We start from the raw sequence: 21,968 nt of genomic DNA, 5'->3' as shown, positions 1-21,968 counted from the left end.
AGGCTTGATACATATGGCCCTTGGTGTACTGGAGTAGTCTGAATTGTCACACTTGCAGGAGTTTGATGGTTAGTAGGTGTGTTTGGACCACCATTAGAAGAGATGGAAGGGACATGGTGTGGTGCGAGATGCAGTGGCTTCTTGACGACAGCCCTGGCACATATTTTATTACAAATTGAGCACTGGTGTGCCCATGCTTGGAGGATGCTACAGATGTTTCCAGTGAATCCCATTCTTGAATTCATGGTTTGGATGAGAGTTAGTTTTAATTGCCATATTTCAGTGTTGTTTGAGTTTTTTTAACCTTATCTGTCAGAGGCAGCTGAGTGGTTCGGCGTTATCAGAAGGCATGTGTCACCTTTATCTGTAATCAGAAGAGGGTTTTCCATGATTTAGAAGGGTATGTATTGTGGGCGAGTGATCCGAGAGTGAACTGAGGAAACACTGTAAGGGTATATATTATGGGAGAATTATTCATGAGAGAATTAAGAGAACACTGATCCCACATAGACCTGGCAGTGGTAGGCAGGCCATTATGAGATGTAACATGGGTGCCTAGAAATGCTAGTAATGAAAGAAAAGTCAAATTACTTGCTCTGTTTTGGAGGTTTGGGTTATGGTTGCTTTAAAACGGGGATTTGTGCCCTTTCCATGTCCCCTGACCCTGATTCATTTCAAGTCAGACTTTTTTCTAACTTTCGATGGGATAGAGTTTCAGAGATGCCTTGCAGTGGCAGATATGTTTCAAGGTGGGGTCATTAGCTCCTTTGAGGAATGTAAGAGAGTGCATAAGCTCACAGAGAACAAGAGCTTTCATATCAGCCGGTACACTATGGGGTTCTACAACCCTACACCAGAGAAGTAGCCTTTAGATTTTAAGTGGCATTACATGGAAAACTTTGAAAAAGATGAAGAGAAATGTATTGAGGTCATAAGCATGGCATATAGTGGGTGCAAGTTATAGTTAATTCACTTAGTTTTAATTGCCATATTTCAGTGTTGTTTGAGTTTTTTTAACCTTAGCTGTCTCTTTCTAACACCTAACTATAATGTCACTTTAAACCCAGTTTCTTTGTTTCAGTGAATATGTATATATTACTAAGTAGTGGTTGCCACTCTGTAGTGATTAGTTAGAACCATGTTTCCATACCAAAGTTAGAGCTTGATCCAGAAAGCTTGCTTTTTCTGACTTAGTAAAAATCTGTTCAGTGGTTTTGGTGAAATTAAGGCTCAAAATGTATGTGTACTTCACCCTGCAATCCACCATGGATCACCAAGCTCAGGCATGTGTTGTGATTGGCTGTCCGCATTCTGAAGGAAAAGTTAAAGGCACCATCTTAGGACTCAAGGGATTAGTAAGGCGTCATACAACATTTAAAAACACATTTAAGGAAGCAGAGTAGTAGTATCCTGAACCCCTGGGCCTTTCTGGAGGCTCACTAACGTATGTCTGAGGCAGTAACCCAGAACACAGCCAAAGTGCTGTAGACAGACTTAGCGGCCAAATGGGTTCCTGGTTTCTACATGAAATATACGTTATTACTATGTTTTTTAATCTAGAGGAAGAAATTAGGCACTATACCAAAGGCAGAATAGTTTGGGAAAAGTATTTTTCTTTTTGTATATGTTAAAAAAGGTAACGCAGTGCTATCTTGTCAAGTGTCCGGTGGATGGGGTTAACAAGGCCTAAACTGGGCCAGGGAGGGGGCCTCATGTCATGTCATGAATGATGTAATATGTGACATCATCAGCAGTGCATTGCGGGTGTGCGAGTAATAGTTAGATCAACTAACTATAATGGCTGAATTTCTCTGGTTTTGTATGAGTGAAATGTCCAACTAACTATAACATCCCTGAAACCTGTGTTTTTTTCATTGAATTTCTATGGTTTGTTAAATGCTAATTTCTAACTATAACGTCCCTTAAACCTATGGTTTTTCAATGAATTTCGAAGGTTTTTTTAAATGCTAATTTCTAACTAAACTTCACTGAAACCTATGTTTTTTTCAGTAAATTTCAAAGGTTTTTTAAATGCTAATTTCTAACTATGCCTACAGTGGTAGGACATGTGCAGATAGAGGAAGAAAGACACAGAAAGAGGCAAGAGAAGTGCAGAAAGAGGGAAGAGAGGCGCAGAAAGACAAAGAAAAGTGCAGAAATAAGCAAGAGATATGCAGAAAGAACCAACAGAGGGGCATAAAAAGGCCTTGTTGCAAAGCTATCCTGTGCCCCCAACTTTCTGCTGACGGGCACTGGTGGTAACTGACTCTGACTAACCAGGCCTAAAGCCAATGCTATGCTAAAAGGCACTTAGAATACGGTGAAAACACCTACATACACTAGGGAACACTGTGCGTTGGGGTACCCCTGTGATTGGCATGACCTCCTCTGTGTGGCCCTAGTACATAATAGGGCATGGGGATTAAAACCACCTCTAAGTCAGACGTACAGAAAGATGCTTCTTTAAGTAGTAGTCATGTTTGCAGAGTGGTAGAGAAAGGGTGCTGAGCCTCCGACCAGCGCTCAGGAATTCATCTACGTAGGACTTACAGGGGGTACCAGGAGGGAATCTTGGCACCCAAAGTCCCTCTGGAGTGAAGTGGACTTCGTCCCCCATCCCTTAGTCTGCCATGAGGTGCGTTTGCAGAGTGGTGGAGAAAGGGGATGTGCCCGCCTAGACGTTTTAGCAATCCCACTGTGTGGGCCTTACTGGAGGAAACAAGAGGGGTAGTTGGCCCCCAAGGACATCTTTAGGGGCCAACTACCTCTCCTATTACCTCCAGTAAGTACCACACAGCAGGATTGCTAAGTTCTCATAACAGACCCGCCCCCTTTGCCCATCACTCTGCAAACGTGCTCCCTGGCGAGCTCGTGGATGGGGATTGAAGTCCCCTTCACTGCTGGGCATCCTCAGGTGCCAACTAGACTACCTCTTACCTCCAGTAAGCCCCACACAGTGGGATTGCTGGGAGGTGGACAGAAGCCAAAACCCCTTTCTCCACCACTCTGCAAATGTGCCTCCTGGCGCACTCTTTGGTGGGGGATGATGTCCCCTTGCCTCCTGAGGGTCCCTGCAGGCCAACTAGCCCACCAGGATCCTTCAGTAAGCCCCCCACAGCAGAATTGCAGAGAGGTGGTCCGAGGCCATGCCCCTTTTTACACCACTCTGAAAATGTGCCACCTGGCACACTGCTGCTTGGGTGATGAAGTCCACTTGTGAGATCCTCAGGACACAAGAGACCCTCATCGCCCCACAAGCAGTGCGACATGAGGCGCGTTTGCAGAGTAGAGTTAAAAGGGGCGTGGCCTCGAACCACCTCTCTGCAATCCAGCTGTGTGGGGCTTACTGGAGGTACCTGGTGGGCTAGCTGGCCCCCAGGGACCCTCAGTATTAAAAGGGACTCAGGGGGCATATTATCAAGGACGGGCGATACATTATCGCCGCTTTTATCGGCAGGAAACTGCCGATAAAGCGGCGATAATGGGCTTGATAATATGCTCTATGAATTCCTATCGAAGCCCATGTTAGATGTCTTCACATCTAACATGGGCTTCGATAGGAATTAATAGAGCTTATTATCAAGCCCGTTATCGCCGCTTTATCGGCAGTTTCCTGCCGATAAAAGCGGCGATAATGTATCGCCCGTCCTTCATAATGTGCCCCTCAATTCCACAACTTAGAAATCGCCAGGGGGCGCGTTTGCAGAGTGGTGTAGGGAGGGGACAGGGCCTCCCGCGAGATGCAGGCTTTTCTTTGTTTTGAATAGTTGTAGAAGGGGGTCTGTGTGGCCCCCTTCTTTACTATGTTTTGGGCCCTGGGGACCCCGGGCCTGAGCATTAAAAAAAAACAGGAAAGGAACAGCGTGGCCTCCCTTCCCGGGGCCACTATTTGTTATATATTAATTTCGGAGGGGGGCCACATTTCAGCTCTTGACGAGCCTTGATCACATCACACAGGTAGGTCGGTACTGATTAAATTTAAAGTGACAAGTGCGTGCTTCTAGACAATCATTTTACGTGCTTAACCATAGACATAGAGAAAAACGTAATTTTCCTTGGGCTCGTTATTGTCGGGAATAGTGAAAACAGTTTTTTTGATTTAACTTGCAATTTCGATAAAAGCATTTCAAACATCCTAGTACAATACTGGTAAATGCTTAAGACCCTTTAAAAAAAAAATATATATATATATATATATTTAATTTTTTTCACTGAAAAAACATAGGTTTCAGGCATGTTATAGTTAGAAATTAGCATTTAAAAAAACCTTAGAAATTCACTGAAAAAAACATAGGTGTCAGGGACGTTATAGTTAGTTGGACATTTCACTCGTACAAAACCATAGAAATTCCCCCATTATAGTTAGTTCAGCTAACTATAACTCGCACCCCCGCAATGCACTGCTGAAGACGTCACATATTACATCCTTCATGACATGGTCAGTGACATCACTGATGACATCACTGATGACATCATCCAGTGACTGTGTGTTTCTGTAAAGTTTAAATGTTTTATATATATGCCAAGGTGTATATTGAAGAATGAGTAAGTGTATAAGTATCTGGATGAAGGATTTAGTAGGTGTGTGACTGACTGTATAAGTGAGTTATTAAATGTGTCTTACTGAATGCATGGGTTAGTTACTAAACTGTCTGAATGTGTATATCAGTATGTCTGTAGTTGTGTAAGCTGATGCATGTGTTGGTCACTAACTACATGAGTGTCTATATGGGTTATTGATTGGTTGCCTGGGTATTTGTATGGTAGACTGAGTGTGTGTGTGGGTGGGGGGAGGTGTGTGACTCTGTGCATAGATGTGTGAGTGGTTGATTCACTGGGTGTATGGGTTCAAGAGTGCATGTGGAAACAGCTGTATGGGTGGGTGAGTGTGTGTATGGGTGTGTTGGTGAGAGATTGGATGTCTCAGTGATACATGCCCAAGTAACTACATATGTAAAGGCAGTGTATGTGTGAATTGGAGTATATAAATGACTATACGTGAGAGTCAGTGATTGTGAGAGTGGCTGTATGGATGAGTGTGTACTGGTCTCAGTGTTTGTATGAGTGTAAATATGTGTTAGTATATGTTTGAATAAGTGAGGTGGTGTGTGTATAACTGTATAGGTGAGGAAATGAGAGTGTGATTGATTCTTTGCATGACTGACTCGGTGTGTGAGTAAATCAATGGATGAGTGGCGGTGGGTGAGTGTCTGTATAGGTGTATGAGTGCATATGATAGTGTTGTATTGATGAGTGACTGTATGTATGAGTGATTGTATGGGTGAATGAGTGGATGTGTGTGTAGATCTAGGAATCAGTGAGTGCGTATGTAGTAACTGGTATTGGTGTGGCGATGGTTTCGAAAATGGGAGCCTGTATTTTACAATGGGTGTATCAATGGTTATATTAGAGTGTGAGGAGGTGCATCAGATTTTGACGTGGATGATGTCATCAGTGATGTCATTTGAGATTTCATCAGTGATGTCATCAGTGATGTTACTGACCATGTCATGAATGATGTAATATGTGAAGTCATCATCAGTGCATTGCGGGGGCGAAAGTTATAGTTAGCTGAACTAACTATAACGGGGTAATTTCTATGGTTTTGCACGAGTGAAATGTCGAACTAACTATATTGTCCTTGAAATCTATGTTTTTTTCAGTGAATTTCTAAGATTTTTTAAATGCTAATTTCTAACTATAACATGCCTGAAACCTATGTTTTTTTCCATTCAATTTCAATGTGTTTTTTAAATGCTAATTTCTCACTATAACGTGCCTAAAACCTACGTTTTTTTCAGTGAATTTCAATGGTTTTTTAAATGCTAATTTCTAACTATGCCTACAAAGGTAGGAAATGTGAAGAAAGAGGAAGAAAAGCACAGAAAGAAGCAAGACAAATGCTGAAAGAGTCAACAGAAGTCCAGAAAGACGAACAAAAGTGCAGGAAGAAGAAAGAGATGTGCAGAAAGAACCAACAGAGGAGCAGAAAGTCCTCCTGTGCCCCCAACATTTTACTGACGGGTACTGGTGGTAACTGACTCTGACTAAACAGGACCGTAGCCAGTGCTATGCTAAAAACACTTCGAATACAGTAAAAACACCTACATACACTAGGGAACACTATGCGTTGGCGTACCCCTGTGATTAGCATGACTGCCTCTGTATTTGCCATGAGTTAGTGCCTGGGTCATTACTAAGGGTGGGCGGCAAATTCTGTTCCGCTCGTGGAACTTGCAAAATTTCTGCATTTTTGCATTCCACGCGGAATATGAAAATGTCAAAACTTCCGCGATCCACGGCGGAACGGAATTGTATTGCAAAACTGTGGCGTCTTCTTGGATAAATATGCAGGGTAGGATTCTTCTGGCACAGTGCTCCTGTCACAAAAATTAAACCTCAACAGGAATCCCTTACGTATATAAATAAAGCAGGTGCCCGAGTTGAAGCTCAAATTCAGTAACTCATTAATCAGCCCAAGAAAATTGTGAGCTTTGTCGAAGCTGGGCAGGTGTGCTTTCTCCCCATATCTACAGTCGAAAATTAGCTGTGATGCTTGATGGAGGTCTTTGCATCCTTGACTTTCACAAGCGCAATCCCCGTGCAGTTGCTGTGACCATGAGCTTCTTTCTCCTCATCTGCTGCTCTGTTTGGTCTCTGACCTTTTATGAACACAAGAGGCATGTGAACTCGCATAAAAGCCTGCCTTTTTGCCCCCACCCCACACACTAGCAGTGTGCACCGTCTTCCCGCCCTTTACCCACTAGGATCGACAGTTCACTCAAGGGAACCTGGCGCCCTTCGGCGCGATGGCAAATTTACACACACATGGTCACTGGAGACAACTCTTCTGGCCCTTTACGCAGCTGTAGTGTAGAAAAAGCACTATTCATTTACCCAACGAGGCAGCACTTAGTGATTAGCCAGTAGGAAGTACTCCAGTTGAGTAGAGGTACCGCACAAGATGATGGCGTTTTCTTGGATAAATATGCAGGGCAGGATTCATCATGGCACGTTGCTCCTGTCACAAAAATTAAACCTCAACAGAAATCACTTACATATATAAATAAAGCAGGTGCCCGAGTTTAAGCTCAAATTCAGTAACTCATTAATCAGCCCCAAAAAATTGTGAGCTTTGTCGAAGCTGGGCAGGTGTGCTTTCTCCCCATATCTACCGTTGAAAATTAGCTGTGATGCTTGATGGCGGCCTTTGCATCCTTGACTTTCACGAGCGCAATCCCCGGGCAGTTCCTGTGAACAGGAGCTTCTTTCTCCTCATCTGCTGCTCTGATCCGTCTCTGACCGTTCATAAACACAAGAGGCATGTGAACTCGCATTGAAGCCCACCCGTTTGGTCCTGCCCCACACACTAGCAGTGTACACCGTCTTCCCGCACTTTACCCACTATGATGGACATTTCACTCAGGGGACCCTGGTGCCTTTCGGCACAATGGAAAAGTTACACACACATGGTCACTGGAGAGACAACTCTTCTGGCCCTTTACGCAGCTGTTGTGCAGGAAAAGCACTATGAACCCGCCCCGAAAATCTCCACAAGAACGTGAAATTCTGCTTGTTCGCAGAGATTTTTTGCCGTTTCACGGAATTTTGCAAAAGGCAATTTCACAAATTCTGCCCACCCCTAGCATTCCAAAGATCAGGGCTTGATCCATCACCGTTTTTTAGCTCACTGCACCATTCCAGCTCAGAACCTGGCTACATGCAAATTAGTCTGTTCCTGTCCCAGTGCATGATGGGAACAGGGCAAACCAAACTACCAAGCCAATTCTTATACTGGGAAGGAAACAAGCTTCCGGGGACCGGTGTCTGGCATTTCAGCCGTCGTCAGCCCGGCTTGCTTGAATCCTGATGGGGCAATGAGCAAGGGACTCACATCTGAGTATACCCTTCCACGCTTATGGTGGACAAAATGATTCAGAAAAGGGGGTGGTGATGAACAGAGTGTCTGAATTAAGCAGACCACTCTTACCCAGTCCAAAGATCAGGGCTTGATCCATCACCACCCCCTTTATGAATCGTTTTGGCCACTATAGCAGTGGAAGGGTATGCTCAGACATGAGTGCCTTGCTCACTGCACCATCAGGATTCAAGCAAGCCGGGCCGAAGACGGCTGTAATGCCAGAAACCGGTCCCCGGAAGCTTGTTTCCTTTCCAGTAAAGAATTGGCTTGGTAGTTTGGTCTGCCCTGTTCCCATGATGCACTGGGCCAGGGTCAGACTAATTTGCATGTAGCCGGGTTCTGAGCTGGGGTGGTGCAGTGAGCTAAAAAACGGTGATGGATCAAGCCCTGATCTTTTGACTGGGTAGGAGTGTTCTGCTTAATTCAGATACTCTGTCCATCACCACCCCCTTTATGAACTGTTTGCAGAGGGAGCAGGCATAGATTAGGATGCGTTGGCGTAGGATTCATCGGGGCTGTGTTGCAAAAAAAGCTGCCGTGTCGGCAGGTGAAGAGCTCTTGGGTAGATTGTGGCGAGGAAGTGAAGCAGCTAGTATTTTGTTGTTCAGTATTCAGGTCCAGGAGCTCCTTGGCTGTGTATTGGCAGGTGGCAGCGGTGCTAGAGGCCCTGGCGCTGGACGCGGTCCAGGCGTGGACTGGCACAGACGGGCTTGCCTTTAGCAAGCCTTTTGTGTGCTTGTGGCATGGCCGCACAGCTGCCTCCATAAGAAGCCCTGGGAGGTGGGAGGGCCTGTCAGGAGGGCAAAGAGCTGGAACAACGAACTGGGCAGGAAATAAACAGCACGAACGGGTGGATGAGCAAGCAAAATTTAACAATTTAACAATTATGATTTATTCTGTCAAATAAAAGTCACTTTGATGCAGTTGTTGGATTATATTTTCACCTCTGGGTAGTATGTATACTTGTTCATATTCTTGATATCTGAATTCTACTATCATGTATGGTTTCTTAAGGCAGTGTCAGTCATGTCAAACTGGCTACAGGTAGTACAAAATGCAGCACCACATACAGTTTTGGGACATAAAAGAAGTTTGCCCACTTCCATACACATTTGTCAGCTTTACTGGCTGCTTATAGCTCATAGAAGTTTTTTGGGAAGTATTCATGTTTATTGAGTGGTATTAAAATAAACAAATACACAGCAATGCTGCCTACATCGGGGTGCCGGCAGAGCGTGGTGCAAACAGAACACACAGCGTTTAATTCTACAACCCGGGGGTCGACCTCGCGATAGCTCTTAATCAAACATCCGGCCCAAGTCACCCATCTGAGACAACCACATTTTAGTAAGATAACGAACACAACAATGAAATGTCCCACCGCTCCTACACCCACTCACCCACCCACCCCACCCACCCCACCCACCCACCCCACCCACCCCACCCACCCCACCCACCCCACCCACCCCATCCACCCGCCCTGCATCAGTTCCAAAAGTTCAAAACAAATCAGTTCCAACAGTTAAATGTAGGACCTATCCCCGACCTATTGGGATATCGAGGCATCGCCTCACCTTTCTACCCTTAGCTGGACCGAGAGGTTCTAGGGGTATGAGTTGGAGAATTTGCAGATATTTAGGACAAATCACCTCCCTCAAATCTTTAATGAGAATCTGTATACAGGGGGCCCATGATTTATAGACTTTTTTTTATAGTACTGTGCCTGTCACAAAGCTATTTATAAAACAAGACCAGTATGTCCCCTCTGTTCTCTTGGCAGTCTCCCTCGCAATAACTCACAATGTCTCTTAGTGATCCCACTCCATGAGGTGTTGTCATCAGTTATGTCATTTCAGATGTTGCATTGATGTTAATAATGGTGTCATATAGCATGTCATGAGTGATGTAATATGTGGGGTAATAAGCAGTGCATGGTAAGTTAGCATTAATATAGGGCACGAGTCATAGTTCTAGTTAACTATAACTGCTGAATTTCAGGGGTCTTGTCAGTTTAAAATGGTATGTTTTAATTGACATTTTCAGCTAAGTCTAATATACCTTTAACCTTTGTTTTTTCTGTTAATTTCTAAATCTTGGCAGCCAGCGAAAGACCTTTTGCCATTGCTTTTTTTGCATAAAAAAAGTTATATTTTGAAACTATACAGTTTATTTGATTATTAATAGCATGCATTTTGACCTATACGTCTAATTTTCTGTTTGATCTTCCTCCTTTTACAGTTAATACTTAAACATGTCGATTCCTTGTTGTACGTCGATGCAGACATCCTTTTTTTACGGCCTGTGGATGACATTTGGGCTTTACTGAAAACATTTAATGCTACTCAAATAGCTGCGATGGCGCCAGAGCACGAAGAGCCTCGCATTGGATGGTATAATCGCTTTGCTAGGCACCCATACTATGGGAAAACTGGAATTAATTCTGGTGTTATGTTAATGAACATGACCCGGATGAGGAGAAAGCATTTTAAGGTATGAATCCTTCATATGTTTTGAGTAATGCGTCCATTTTTTCTTCAATAAACAAAACAAAACAAAATACTTGTTATATATTTACATGCACTTGTTTCAGAGTAACTCTGATATTCTTAGGCCGATGAAGCCTATCGCTTTTAATTTAACTTTATTTCTTTAATGTAAGGGTGTTCTACAGACTCTTCTGGGGTCTAACTTCTATTCAGAAATATTGCACATTTTCCCCACATTCTTGATTTCATTAAAATTAATGGTGATAAAAATATAACCATTGTATTGTAGTTAAAAGCAGTTTAATAATGCCTCAGACCCCCGAGAAAGCTCTGAAGTGCATGTGTGTGGATGAGTAAGAAGCTAATAAGTTGATTATGAATGATTGATTAGTAACGTGAAATTGCAATGTGACTTGTTTGTGAAGAGTGTTCGTGCCCTCACATAGGGGTGCTTCGTTCAAGTTACAATTAACTTGTAGCTGCTTTTATGGAAGGAGTGAAGCAAAGAAGAGTAAGAAATTCATACCGCTTTGTGTATGCTGTAATCTCTTCATTGTGAAGATTTATCAGGGTATGGGTGTGCAGAGCAGAATATAGATTATTTATAGTCTTTTCAAATGCAGCACTGAGGAACCAATGCTAAGCCATGTCTAAGGCGCAAACTCAAATGAAAGCGTTCCCTCTATCTAGGGAGCGGCCCTCTGGGCACTGCTGTTGTGGATCGGCAATGCGATCTCTCTAATGTTAAAAATCCATGTTTGTCATTAACTTGTCAAGACATTCATCAATAAAGTTCATCAATTTTGAATTTTAATGAAATCGTATTCATAAATTTCCAGTGTTGTAATTCACATCATAGAAATAATTGTGTTCTTAAATCCATGAAAACACTTATGAAAGCTTCTTCCCAATGCATTTCGTGCCCATCACCGGCACTTCGTCAGGGGAATCGCTATTCAGTGTGTGTCGTCTAAGTCTGTCTCCAAGCTGAAATGGCACGTTTGGAGCGCCTATCCTGGAGGTAGTGGTGCCTAACCGACCCCCCCCCACCGGATTTGGGCTGGGGGGGGCTCATGCAGTGCCCCTATGTATTTGTACCCCCACTTCCTGCACGGTGTACAACTTTGCAGGGGTTAGATTTACTGTTCACACTACAAAAATAAGCAATTACAGGGAAAGTATTGGACTTTGGTGGGGTTGGATTTAGTATTTCCACTCCAATGTAAGTAACAGTAGGAACAATGTTGGATTTGGGAGGTTTAGATTTACTAATCCCATGTAATACTATTCCCATGACAATGTAAGCAAGGGAAAGTGCCGTACTTTGGATGGGTTGGATTTACTGTTCCCACTCAGATCTGTACATTTTCCGTACTGCTGCTCATTAATGGGGTTAGATATATCATTCCAATTCCTAAACGTTTTAATAAAGATATTTGAATACATAAAATAAAAAAAATTCTAAATATTAAAAAAACAAAAAATATATTAATTGTAGATAAATTAAATTAGATGTTCGATAAAAATCGTTTTGCAAAATGAATTAAAAAATATAAAACAAATTACAGATATTTAAAATAAATACACTCCCCCATACTCAAATGCAATTTTTAAAAGTTATAAATAAAACATTATTAATATTAAATTAAAAATGAATAAAACAAAGTTAAAACAAGTGATAAATATGATACTATTCTCTTAAAGTATATTATTAAATATTCTGGTCAACAGATTAACAAATAATGAAACAATAAAAAATTAACACAATTAATAAAAAGAATTTGCATAAATATCCACAAATTGATATTTTAATTAACATAAACAATTACTTTTTTAATAAAAAAACCAGTAATTTATATTTTCAATCACATCACATCCAGATCCTCTAGAAATGCAACAACCTACTGCTAAATCAAAGTTAGTAATTCATTATTAATCTACTCATTAGAAATTACAAACTATACAAAAATAATTTCATTAACAGTCAAATAACGTACATAGTTACCAATGAATTGCTTAATATACACTAAAAAATTCGAAATAAAAACGTATTTGTATTTTATAGAACTTCGCACCCTAATCTCCTACAAACAACCCAACCCACACTAAATTAAAAAAATTACTAATTACATTGTAAGGCATTTTTATTACAAACTAAAAATGACCCACAATACTAAATAAATAAAACAAACATCAATAAATAAATTACAGTTAATTACCATTTAATGTCTATTTTAAATAACTTCCCACCATAACCCCAACAACCTGCTACTAAATTAAAAATAAGAAATTATGTTTAAATATATTAAATTATGCATTTAAAATGTTAACATAATACCAATACCTAAGCATAATATATCGAATATATGTACTGAAAATTATATTTAATACAACTGTATTCAAGTAAGCGATATCATATACAACTGTATTTAATAAACGTCCCTTTATAGCTAAAAAAAAACTACTGTTTTCTTTCATAATCTGTCCCACGATATTTTAACACAATCTTATTTTTGACACAATATTCTCGCATCACGAAATTATTTCCACGAAAGTTTGGTAATTCACCAGAATAACACCGTTGCTTTCTTTTAGACACATATTCATGACAAGAGTTGCACAGAAGGTGGCGCTGCAAGGTTGCCTTTTTTATTTTTATTTTTTATTTTGAAAGTTTTATATAGCGCGAACAAGATCTTTGCAGATATCAGAGCGCTTTACAAAGCAGGGATAAAAACAAGAGAGTGAATAACAGGCCATTAGGCATAGCGTAGTTGTAGGAAATAAGTGAGGTGGGGTAGGTACATGAGGGAGCATAGTAAAACAGGTACATCCAAAAATGATAATAGTACAAATATGTGGGAGCATAGACAGTCAGGTAAGTCAATAATACAAGTAATACAAATAATCAAAGGGATCGAACAGATAATACAGATCGATGCAGGGACTGTAAAAGATCCACAGTAATAGTTCAAGTATATTTAGCCATAAGGATAGCTTTTACTTCTTTCTTAAAAAGTGTAGTGGAGGAGATGAGCCTGGTTTCAGGAGGGAGTGAGTTCCAGATCCTGGGTTCCATTCCTGAGAAGGAGCGTTTATACACTAAAAGACAAAAGGGGAACGAAGTGATATTTATTCAAATCAGTTGGTTTATTTAAACATCTCTACGTATAACATTAATTCCAAATGAACTGTTGAGTTTTTTAGGGGAATTCTTTCACCGCTTACTCTTTTTATATTGGTTTCAAATGTAGTGTTATATAATAGCGAGGAATCGAAACGAAACAGCACTGTGGACTTTAACGGGTTTCATAGAAATATTGAACCTTTAGTTCACAATAAGATAATTATTTACTCCCAGCATACCATAATCAAGTTGACTGCTCCAATCAGTTGTGTATCTTTGTGAAAAAAAACTTTTGATTGAATAATGTGTGTATTATATTTTTCTAAAGACGACTCCTGTTAAACAAGTGATATTTTGCACAATAGAACAAGCATTGGCATAGCCAATAGATTTCACCTTTTGGACCTTACAAGTGTTTAACCATGCACCACGTTATGCTGGCTGCTGTGCTGCCAGTGATGGAAAAGCTTTGCAATTACTACAGACTATGTGAAAAAAGAGTAATTCGTTTTCTGTCCAGTTATTGTGCCTGTTGTTGTTTTAATTTTGTTAAATGGCAGGACTAACGTAGTCTGTTCAATGTAGGCAAGCCCCGAGCTACACCGAACGCCATAAAGGGCAAATTTGGTGTGGAAAGATCATGCATGCGCATGACACCTATGTAACTGGGGTTTGAGCAGGCAGAGGATCTTAATGGAAATAAAAAGAGAACTAACAGAATGTGAATTACGCTACTAAATAATATTCACATAACTGCCTTATTTGAGGTACAGTTGCACCCTGCGCATTAGGACCCTCGGTACTCTTGGGAAGTCGTCTGAACTTTAAATTGCATTCAACTACGGTGGTCCCCTGAGATATAACTACTGGTAAAATTGGGGACCCATTCCGTTAAAGGTTGTGAGGGTGGGGAAATCTGCAAGGCAGTCGGGGAGGAGCCCACATGGAAGGGGGGAAACATTTCACTCCTTCAAGTTAAGGTCACCCCATCTCTCAAATCATATTATAAAGTATTGACCCACGCAATGGCATCTGGAGAGACGGGTGGTAAAATAGCCGCTGAACCCCAGAAGTCACAGAAAGAGCCTGAGAGAATGGGGATTAACACTATCATGGCTGAAATTAATGTAGGACAGGAGGCTAAAAGAGGTACATTGCTTGTTGAAGTTATCTATAGTTAAGTCAACTGAAGTCCTGAAGATTAACCAGATATCTATTCTTTGTTCACATTGCCACTGAAAAGGGCAGTGGTGATGCAGATATCACTGTCATACTGCCCAAATAGTAAGTCTTAATCCTGTTTATGGGGCTACCACCCACTTTAGAAAAGTTAGGTTTACTGAGCTATGTATCTGAAAAGACTGTAGGGTCAGTGCTGCCCCCCACCGAGGAAAAGGGCAGTGGTGATGCAGATATCACTGTCATACTGCCCAAATAGTAAGTCTTAATCCTGTTTATGCCATCGCTAACCTCCACTATGGAAGATGCATATCTGAAGAAACCCATACTGCAGATAACTGCACAATATGGGGTAACACCCACTGTAAAAATGGAGGTCTTTAGAAACCCATTAACGTAGAGATAGCAAGATAAAGGATAACCTCCACTATAGAACATGCAGGTCCGTAGAAACATGGCACTGTAGAGACTGCAGGCCGTGGCAGACCTCCACCGAGGAAAACGAAGACACCCATCCATTATACTGCAAGATCAGGGCTGACCTTCACTTAGGAAACTTCAGGTCGGGATAGAGACTTCATGACAATTACTAAGAACCACTCTACCATTTACGGGCTTTAGATGACTCAATGCAATAACTTAAAGGGCAGGGCTACCACCCACTTTAGAAAAGTTAGGTTTACTGAGCTATGTATCTGAAAAGACTGTAGGGTCAGTGCTGCCCCCCACCGAGGAAAAAGCGAGCCTGTGAGTCATCCCCATCCAGGGCAGAGATTATTGGCAAATGCTTGTCCATTGGCACATGCCAATGTAGGCACTGCAGGGCTATTCATAACTTCCAAAGTAGAAAGTGTAGATCTATGGATCCATGTTATGGTAGAGCATCAGTGTCCAACCTAGGTCCAGGAGTGTCTGATTTTTATGTTTAACACATTTTATGCAATTTATTTTAAGTGGATATTCTGAAAATATGCCATGGATTTGACCCTTGTGGCCAACGTTGAACACCCCTGCAATTGAAACTAAATTTTGAAAATAAAGATCTCTACAGAAAATACACGTCTAAAGATACATGTCACAGTAAATATGGCAATTGCAACACCTCCATTATATAAAATAGTGATCTAAAAATAAATGTTATGATAGGGAGGTAAAGGTCAGAGGCATCCTGTATAACAGAAAATGCAGACCTTGCGGATACATATCACCATGGAACCTGCACATTTAGCTTTGACATTCAAATGATGGTTTATGCATACATGTCACTGTGGAACCTGCACATCCAGCTCTGACATTTAACATAGAAAATGCAAGTTTGTGGATACATGCAACTGTAAAAGCTGCATATCCGACGCGGACATTGATCACAGAAAATGAGGTATTGTGCGTACATGTAACTGTGGAATCTGCACATGGAAGGGTAACATTCAACCAGAAAAGGCAGGTTTGTGAATACATGTCCCTGTGAAATCTGCACATCCAGCGTCTAGGTTCACTGAAGAGACTTCAGGACTGTGGGTGAATGTTTCTGTGAAACGTGCAAAACCAGGGCTAATCTTTACAATTTAAAGTGTGACTCCAAGGATTCATAACACTGTTGAGATTACAAGGTCACACACTGATTTAGTTTTATGTTTTAAATTGCTGGTATTTAGAGGTAAAATAGTGCACTTTATCTGCAACTGTTCTGTACCCATGGCTGTCACTCTGACTTGGAAAATGACACCAAGAAGCTTTTAGGAAGGCCGTGGAAGATGTTACAACTAAAAAATAGCCAGAAATGTTAAGTGCTCAGTGATAAACATGGAAAGTGCCATGAAAGTTTTAGTGCGTGGCACTGCTGCTGCTCAATGTGTTTTCACTTATTCCAGCCATCCAATTAATGAGGACTTCCTTAGTAAACAGTTATAATGCTATGCATGCGTGGCCCTGAAAACAGCACCAGATGCACGGAGTAAACATGTGAAGGGTGATCTGGAGAGACAGAGCAAGGGTGTAACGGATATAGAATTTTGGTTTTCATAATAAATAAGAAGAAATCATCTTCATCGTTATTTCGACAACAAAAATCTCAGTGAAAATGTAATTTGAGACTCTTAGAAAGATGCGTTCCTATGCCGACTTCGAAAGCACTCCACTCCAAAAGTGAAACTAAAATGCAGCAGCCTTACCGCCGAGTCTATCGAAAGTCCAGGGGTCTGGAAATAACAGCAAGTCAGCAACTAGGTTCAGGGCACATTTAAAGCGGCAGCATGCCGCATGTAACTGCACACTGTCGAAAGTATTGGCAGAGAGGGAAGGAGTTAACCGACCAGCACATGCCTCCACCGTCCCAAGTAAACAGAAGCAGGCAATGGATGGGTGCTAGTGGGGGGGGTTCGCAGTGCGAGGTCTCGGAGTCGGCTCTCCGCCGTATACTGAGAAACCCACAGCTGCATTTGTGTTAGGAGGGTGGGGGGCTCCTAACTCCAGGAGGGAGGGGGAAAGGCAAAAACATAAAGTGGCAAGGACGGAAGGGAAAGATAAGACGGAAGAAATATAAATGCAATAAATGCCGTCCAAAACATGGTGCAGTGTCTCTGAAGCAGGCGCTGTGCTAATGCACGAGCAGAGGGCAATGAAAAACAAGTGCGCGTGCCTCACGCAAGTAGGGGGTCGGGGGGGAGTGCGGGCCGAGAGCAGGCACCGTTTCCCTTGCGGGAGCGAGCGCGATAATTGCTACCAGATGGCGCCGCTCGCTCCCGCAAGGGAATCGCCAAACGGTGAAACCTAAAAATAGAGGAAAATGTCGTAAGCAGTTAATTTCAACTGGCTTCTCTCTTTGTGATTAGTAAAGAGTTTTAGGTTTGCTTCACAAAATGAGGTAAAATACTCATGTTTCTCTGTTAAAAAAAGAGCCATATAAAGTACACACGTGCATAGCACGCACGAGATTTCCTTGTAATCTCGTGGTCATACAAATAAGCCAATTCCTTCAACATTCCAAACAAGTAATTATCTGAAAATTCCGAAAGTGCTACAATACCACACAAATGGTAGACATGCTGGTGACATAAAATACTCTAATCCAGAGGGCCACATCGTGTTTAAGTAGACATACTTTTGATCACCAATGAAAATCATCCATCTTTGTTGCTGTACTTGGTCAGTAGCGCTTTGAGACCTGTCGGTGAGTTGGCGCGATACAAAACACAGTTACAAATTACAAATTACAAATACTAACAAACATTATCAAGGTTGCATTGGTGGCCACAGCTGACAAGATTAGATATTAGATATGCCGTGCAGGATTTCCAGCACAGCTTGTTCTGAGGCATCAAGCAGTGTTACCTACAGGTATGTCATAAAAAGCATGAAGAAAGTGAAAAGCCTTCACTTGAGTAATAAAATAACAGCCGTAGCAGCAAGTGCTGTCACTAAGTGACGTCTTCAACAAGTTTACTTAACTCACCAACGTGAATTATTCCTAAATTATTAGCATCAGGTATATTTTAGAAATGGAAACAATTTGTCTTGAAAGTACATAAGCTTGATCCTTTTGGGCATTCAAAAGTTCATCCTTTTAGGGAGAATGCATTTATTTTCCTTCCAAAGCGGAGTGATGTTGTTTGATGCAATATGCAGGGTGTGGGTGGCACTGGGCAGGATTCACATGCACAGCTGCTGGTAACTTGCAAGCTACACGTTGAAGACTCCTGCTGGAAGGCTATCTACAGTGCCTGACCACTTCATGGAATCTAATACCACTGCCATGAGATATCCAACGGTTCCTGATGCACGTCTTGCCTGTTCGCGCTCTTGTTTTCATGGACTGTGGTGGGCGTTGACACGTAACATATGGAGTCTATACCAGTGGTTCATTTGATCTTAGAAATATTAACCGTGCAGGGTCACTTGTTTGTGAATCAATGTCCAGCCAACTTTTCTATCTGTAGATCACTTCTGAGTTAAGGACATTCACAATCAGTGTTTTTGAAAGGTTGATTTTATGTTTCATCATACCGTGTTAAAATTAAAATGAATCATAGAAGCCTTTAGAAAAGTCTTGCAAAATATTTAGGTCTGGTTATTTTGAAGTGCTATATTCTTTTATCGCCATGCATCTTTTTCGTTTCTATAAAAAAATGAATTGATAAGATCAGCATTTTAGACTTAATTTATTTAGTTATTTAAAGAGTTTTGTATAGTTCGAACAAGACCCATGGGTATCAGAGCGCTTTACCTAGCATGAGGTAGTAAGGAGACACATCTTGTACAGAAGGGTTAAACGAAGATATATGACATAATTTACGTGTACAAACCTCAAGATATCGAGAAACAAAAACAAAAATACAGTAAACACAATATATACAGTGTCTGAGATTAACTCAGTGAAATAAAAATATCTCTATAATGCGATTTCCTGATTGCCGGAAGATTTTTAAGTGTTCTTTCCGATGTGTTCTATATTCTTTACAATCTAATACCAGGATTAGTATAGTACTGTGCTAGGCAATCTTCCAAAATAATAGAGACTAACGAAAATGCTTCCTTTTTCATGACGAATAATCACAGCAAATTTATTGAGAATTCAGTAATTGCTTATTTAAGAAGTTTTTTTAGGAAACAAAAATACCGATGTTGTGATTTGCATGTTCATAGCATGTAATGTTTTACAAATTACGCTTAGACTATCTCATTAATGAAAATGTGGAATTTTGTATTAAGGTCTAATTTGTTTTATTTTGACTTCGAATACAGTTTCACTTTTCTTTTCTTTCTTTCTTTATATAATGACATGACAGGGGCACGTCTGCGATGGGGAGAATTGCTTATGCCCTTGCTCAAAAAATACAAGGTAAATATAACTTGGGGTGACGAAGATCTACTCAACATCATGTTTTACCACAATCCTGGTAAAGTATTTCATATAAGCCTTTGTCAGAGCTAAAACAATTCCATTGAATGCTTTACATTAGAATCTAATATTTGTCCTCGATATACTCTGTGCCAGATACAGCAAACTTGTGCTTGTTTGGGGTTTTATGGAAAACATCAAGATTTAGAAGGTCCTGTTGAATACAATTTTAAAATTTCTCAGGAGAGGGACGGCTCTTAGGTTGAGCAGGAAGGATTTCAGAGGAGGGACGAGCAAAGGGGGAAAATATAGGTTAGGAAGACACTGTTGGATTTGTGAGTTAAGGTGTAGCCAGGGCCAGCATAAGGGAAGGAGTTTCATGCCACTTCCTGCTTTGAATGCCAGAATGAGAAACTTTCCTAGGAACCTGTGGAACATTGCAACCAGTGTGTCGGATGTCAGTAGGACGAGAGAACAGTGAATGTTGAAGAGGCTGTGTGGCATGAATTTCAGGATTGTTCCACAGGTTTGAAGCAGATGTGTGCGAAGCAAAGGAGGTGACTTTTTAGTAGTCCATATTGTGGAAGGGCCAACCTGTTTATCAGGGGTCTTTGCAGAATATGTCATGAGATGGTGGTAGGTGGTAGTGATGGAGCGAGGTAAACACAGGTGATAACGGTAAAGAACCACTTCATGCTGTTGAAAAGAGCTTGAAGTTGCAGGCATATAGGGAGGGCAGAGGGAAGTTTGTGTAAAGAGAATTGAATACATTTAGAAGCTTTGGGGGTTTGGAGGGAGCAGGCTTTCCATGTACTGGTTGGGATGAGTACTACCTAAACTTTACAATGTGGAAATATGGTTGCTAAAAACATGTTTCTGTGTTTTCGTATGTGAATCTCAACTGTGGTGTGTTTTTACTGTATCTGTGATTTGCAGGTAGTGGACATTTTAAAATTGTATCGTCCTTTTTGCTCATGCTTTCTCAAAATAAGTGTCAGCGGGTTACTCATACTCACTGCTGACACTTCAATCACCTGTACGTTAACACAACCTGCGTGTTGAATAAACCTATGAGAAATACTTTCCAAAACAATATGTTTGTGTCAGGTACTGTCGTTGCTGAACAGCATAACTATGTTGTAATCCAGTTAGAGTAGCAAAGCTGTGCTACTGGCCATGTCACCCATGGAGTGACTGTAAGGTGTCAGGTGTGGCACCAACATAGTATTGCTAATTCCTTAGAGGAGCACCAGGCAGGGTATGTATGCCTTGAAGCTGCTCCCCAGGGGCCGTCATATCTGAAGAATTGTTAGGCACGTCCCATATAAGGGCTCATCTCAAGGGTCCTGAATTTGTTTGCGGTCAGTGTTTACTAACCCTCCTGTCCAACTAATGAAGATTTTCTGCTTGTCTAACAATCTTGAAATTTCGGAGTTACAAGTATATCCTAAAGGTAGTACAGTTTGGAGCCACAAAGATTATTCCTTAGGTGACAAGAAAGCTTTAAAGTTCTGAAAACCACGTTACAGTGTTCCTTAATCCTTCAAAGGACAGTTGGAATCCTGAGCAGTGTGGGACTGGTCCGGCTATGCCCCAGTTTTCACTCCAGCATTATAAAGTAAAGATGTTGCAATGTTTTGAAAGACCATACAATTAATACATTTGGAAATAATAACCGTGGGAAGGTTTGTTACCACATACTTTTGCTTTCTGAGGATGAATGTCTGCTGTTTAATCTAACTTTTTGCTGACACCTGTGTGATTGAAACGTTAATCCCCCCCATATATTGGAAATATACGAGCAACAGATACTTTGCACAACAATATCTTTGTGTCAGCTACTGGTGTTGCCTAATAGCATAACTATGACAGACAGACATGGTCTTGTCCTCCGAAAGCTATGTGTGTTAATGCTGTCTGCAGGTTTGATTTTAACTTTGTTTGGCACAAGCAACGAATGAGCTGCATCTTCTTGGAAAGTTGTCTGTTAGGCGCAGTTCCCTCACCAAGACAACAGTAGCTGGATAACAGTATGTGCACAGAAATTCTTCTCTGATCCTGTAGAGCTTTGTGTATGTGCAAGGGCGGCTCCTCCGCTAAGGCGAAGAAGCGTTGCCCCACTTCTTTTCAGCAGTCCAAAAAAGGAAAAAAATTATAATAACACAATATTATTGTCATTTTATGTTTCCCTGCTGAAGCCAGTTTGGAGGCGGGGCTTGTATATCGTCACAGCCAGCAAGGGGAGGAGTGGTGAGTGCACCTAAGTGCATATGATGGTTTGGCCGGCCGTCTTTGTCCGGCCAACCGTCGTGCGCACTTAGCATGTTCTCCACACAGCTGCATTCCACAGCCTTGGTGGAGAACATCCACAGGCTCCCACTCGCCTGTCTTAGAGCCGAACCATGGCACTCAGACCAA

General features: G+C 41.4%; 1 protein-coding gene across 1 annotated transcript in view; it reads left to right on the top strand.

Annotated features, from left to right (window-relative positions):
- The first annotated feature begins 1,265 nt into the window (after nucleotides 1-1,265).
- LOC144762803 (glucoside xylosyltransferase 1-like) overlaps nucleotides 1,266-21,968 on the top strand; it is a 33,474-nt gene continuing 12,771 nt past the window's right edge. Inside the window, exons 1-3 of the mRNA XM_078648083.1 lie at nucleotides 1,266-1,355; nucleotides 10,160-10,411; nucleotides 19,485-19,608. Of these exons, the coding sequence (XP_078504209.1) occupies nucleotides 1,266-1,355; nucleotides 10,160-10,411; nucleotides 19,485-19,608 (466 nt within the window). The remainder of the gene's footprint in view (nucleotides 1,356-10,159; nucleotides 10,412-19,484; nucleotides 19,609-21,968) is intronic.

The sequence above is a fragment of the Lissotriton helveticus genome, chromosome 1_1, assembly GCF_964261635.1.
Source record: "Lissotriton helveticus chromosome 1_1, aLisHel1.1, whole genome shotgun sequence".
Classification (NCBI taxonomy): domain Eukaryota; kingdom Metazoa; phylum Chordata; class Amphibia; order Caudata; family Salamandridae; genus Lissotriton; species Lissotriton helveticus.
The sequence above is the reverse complement of the archived record's forward strand: the minus strand, read 5'-3'. Positions and strand labels throughout refer to the sequence as shown.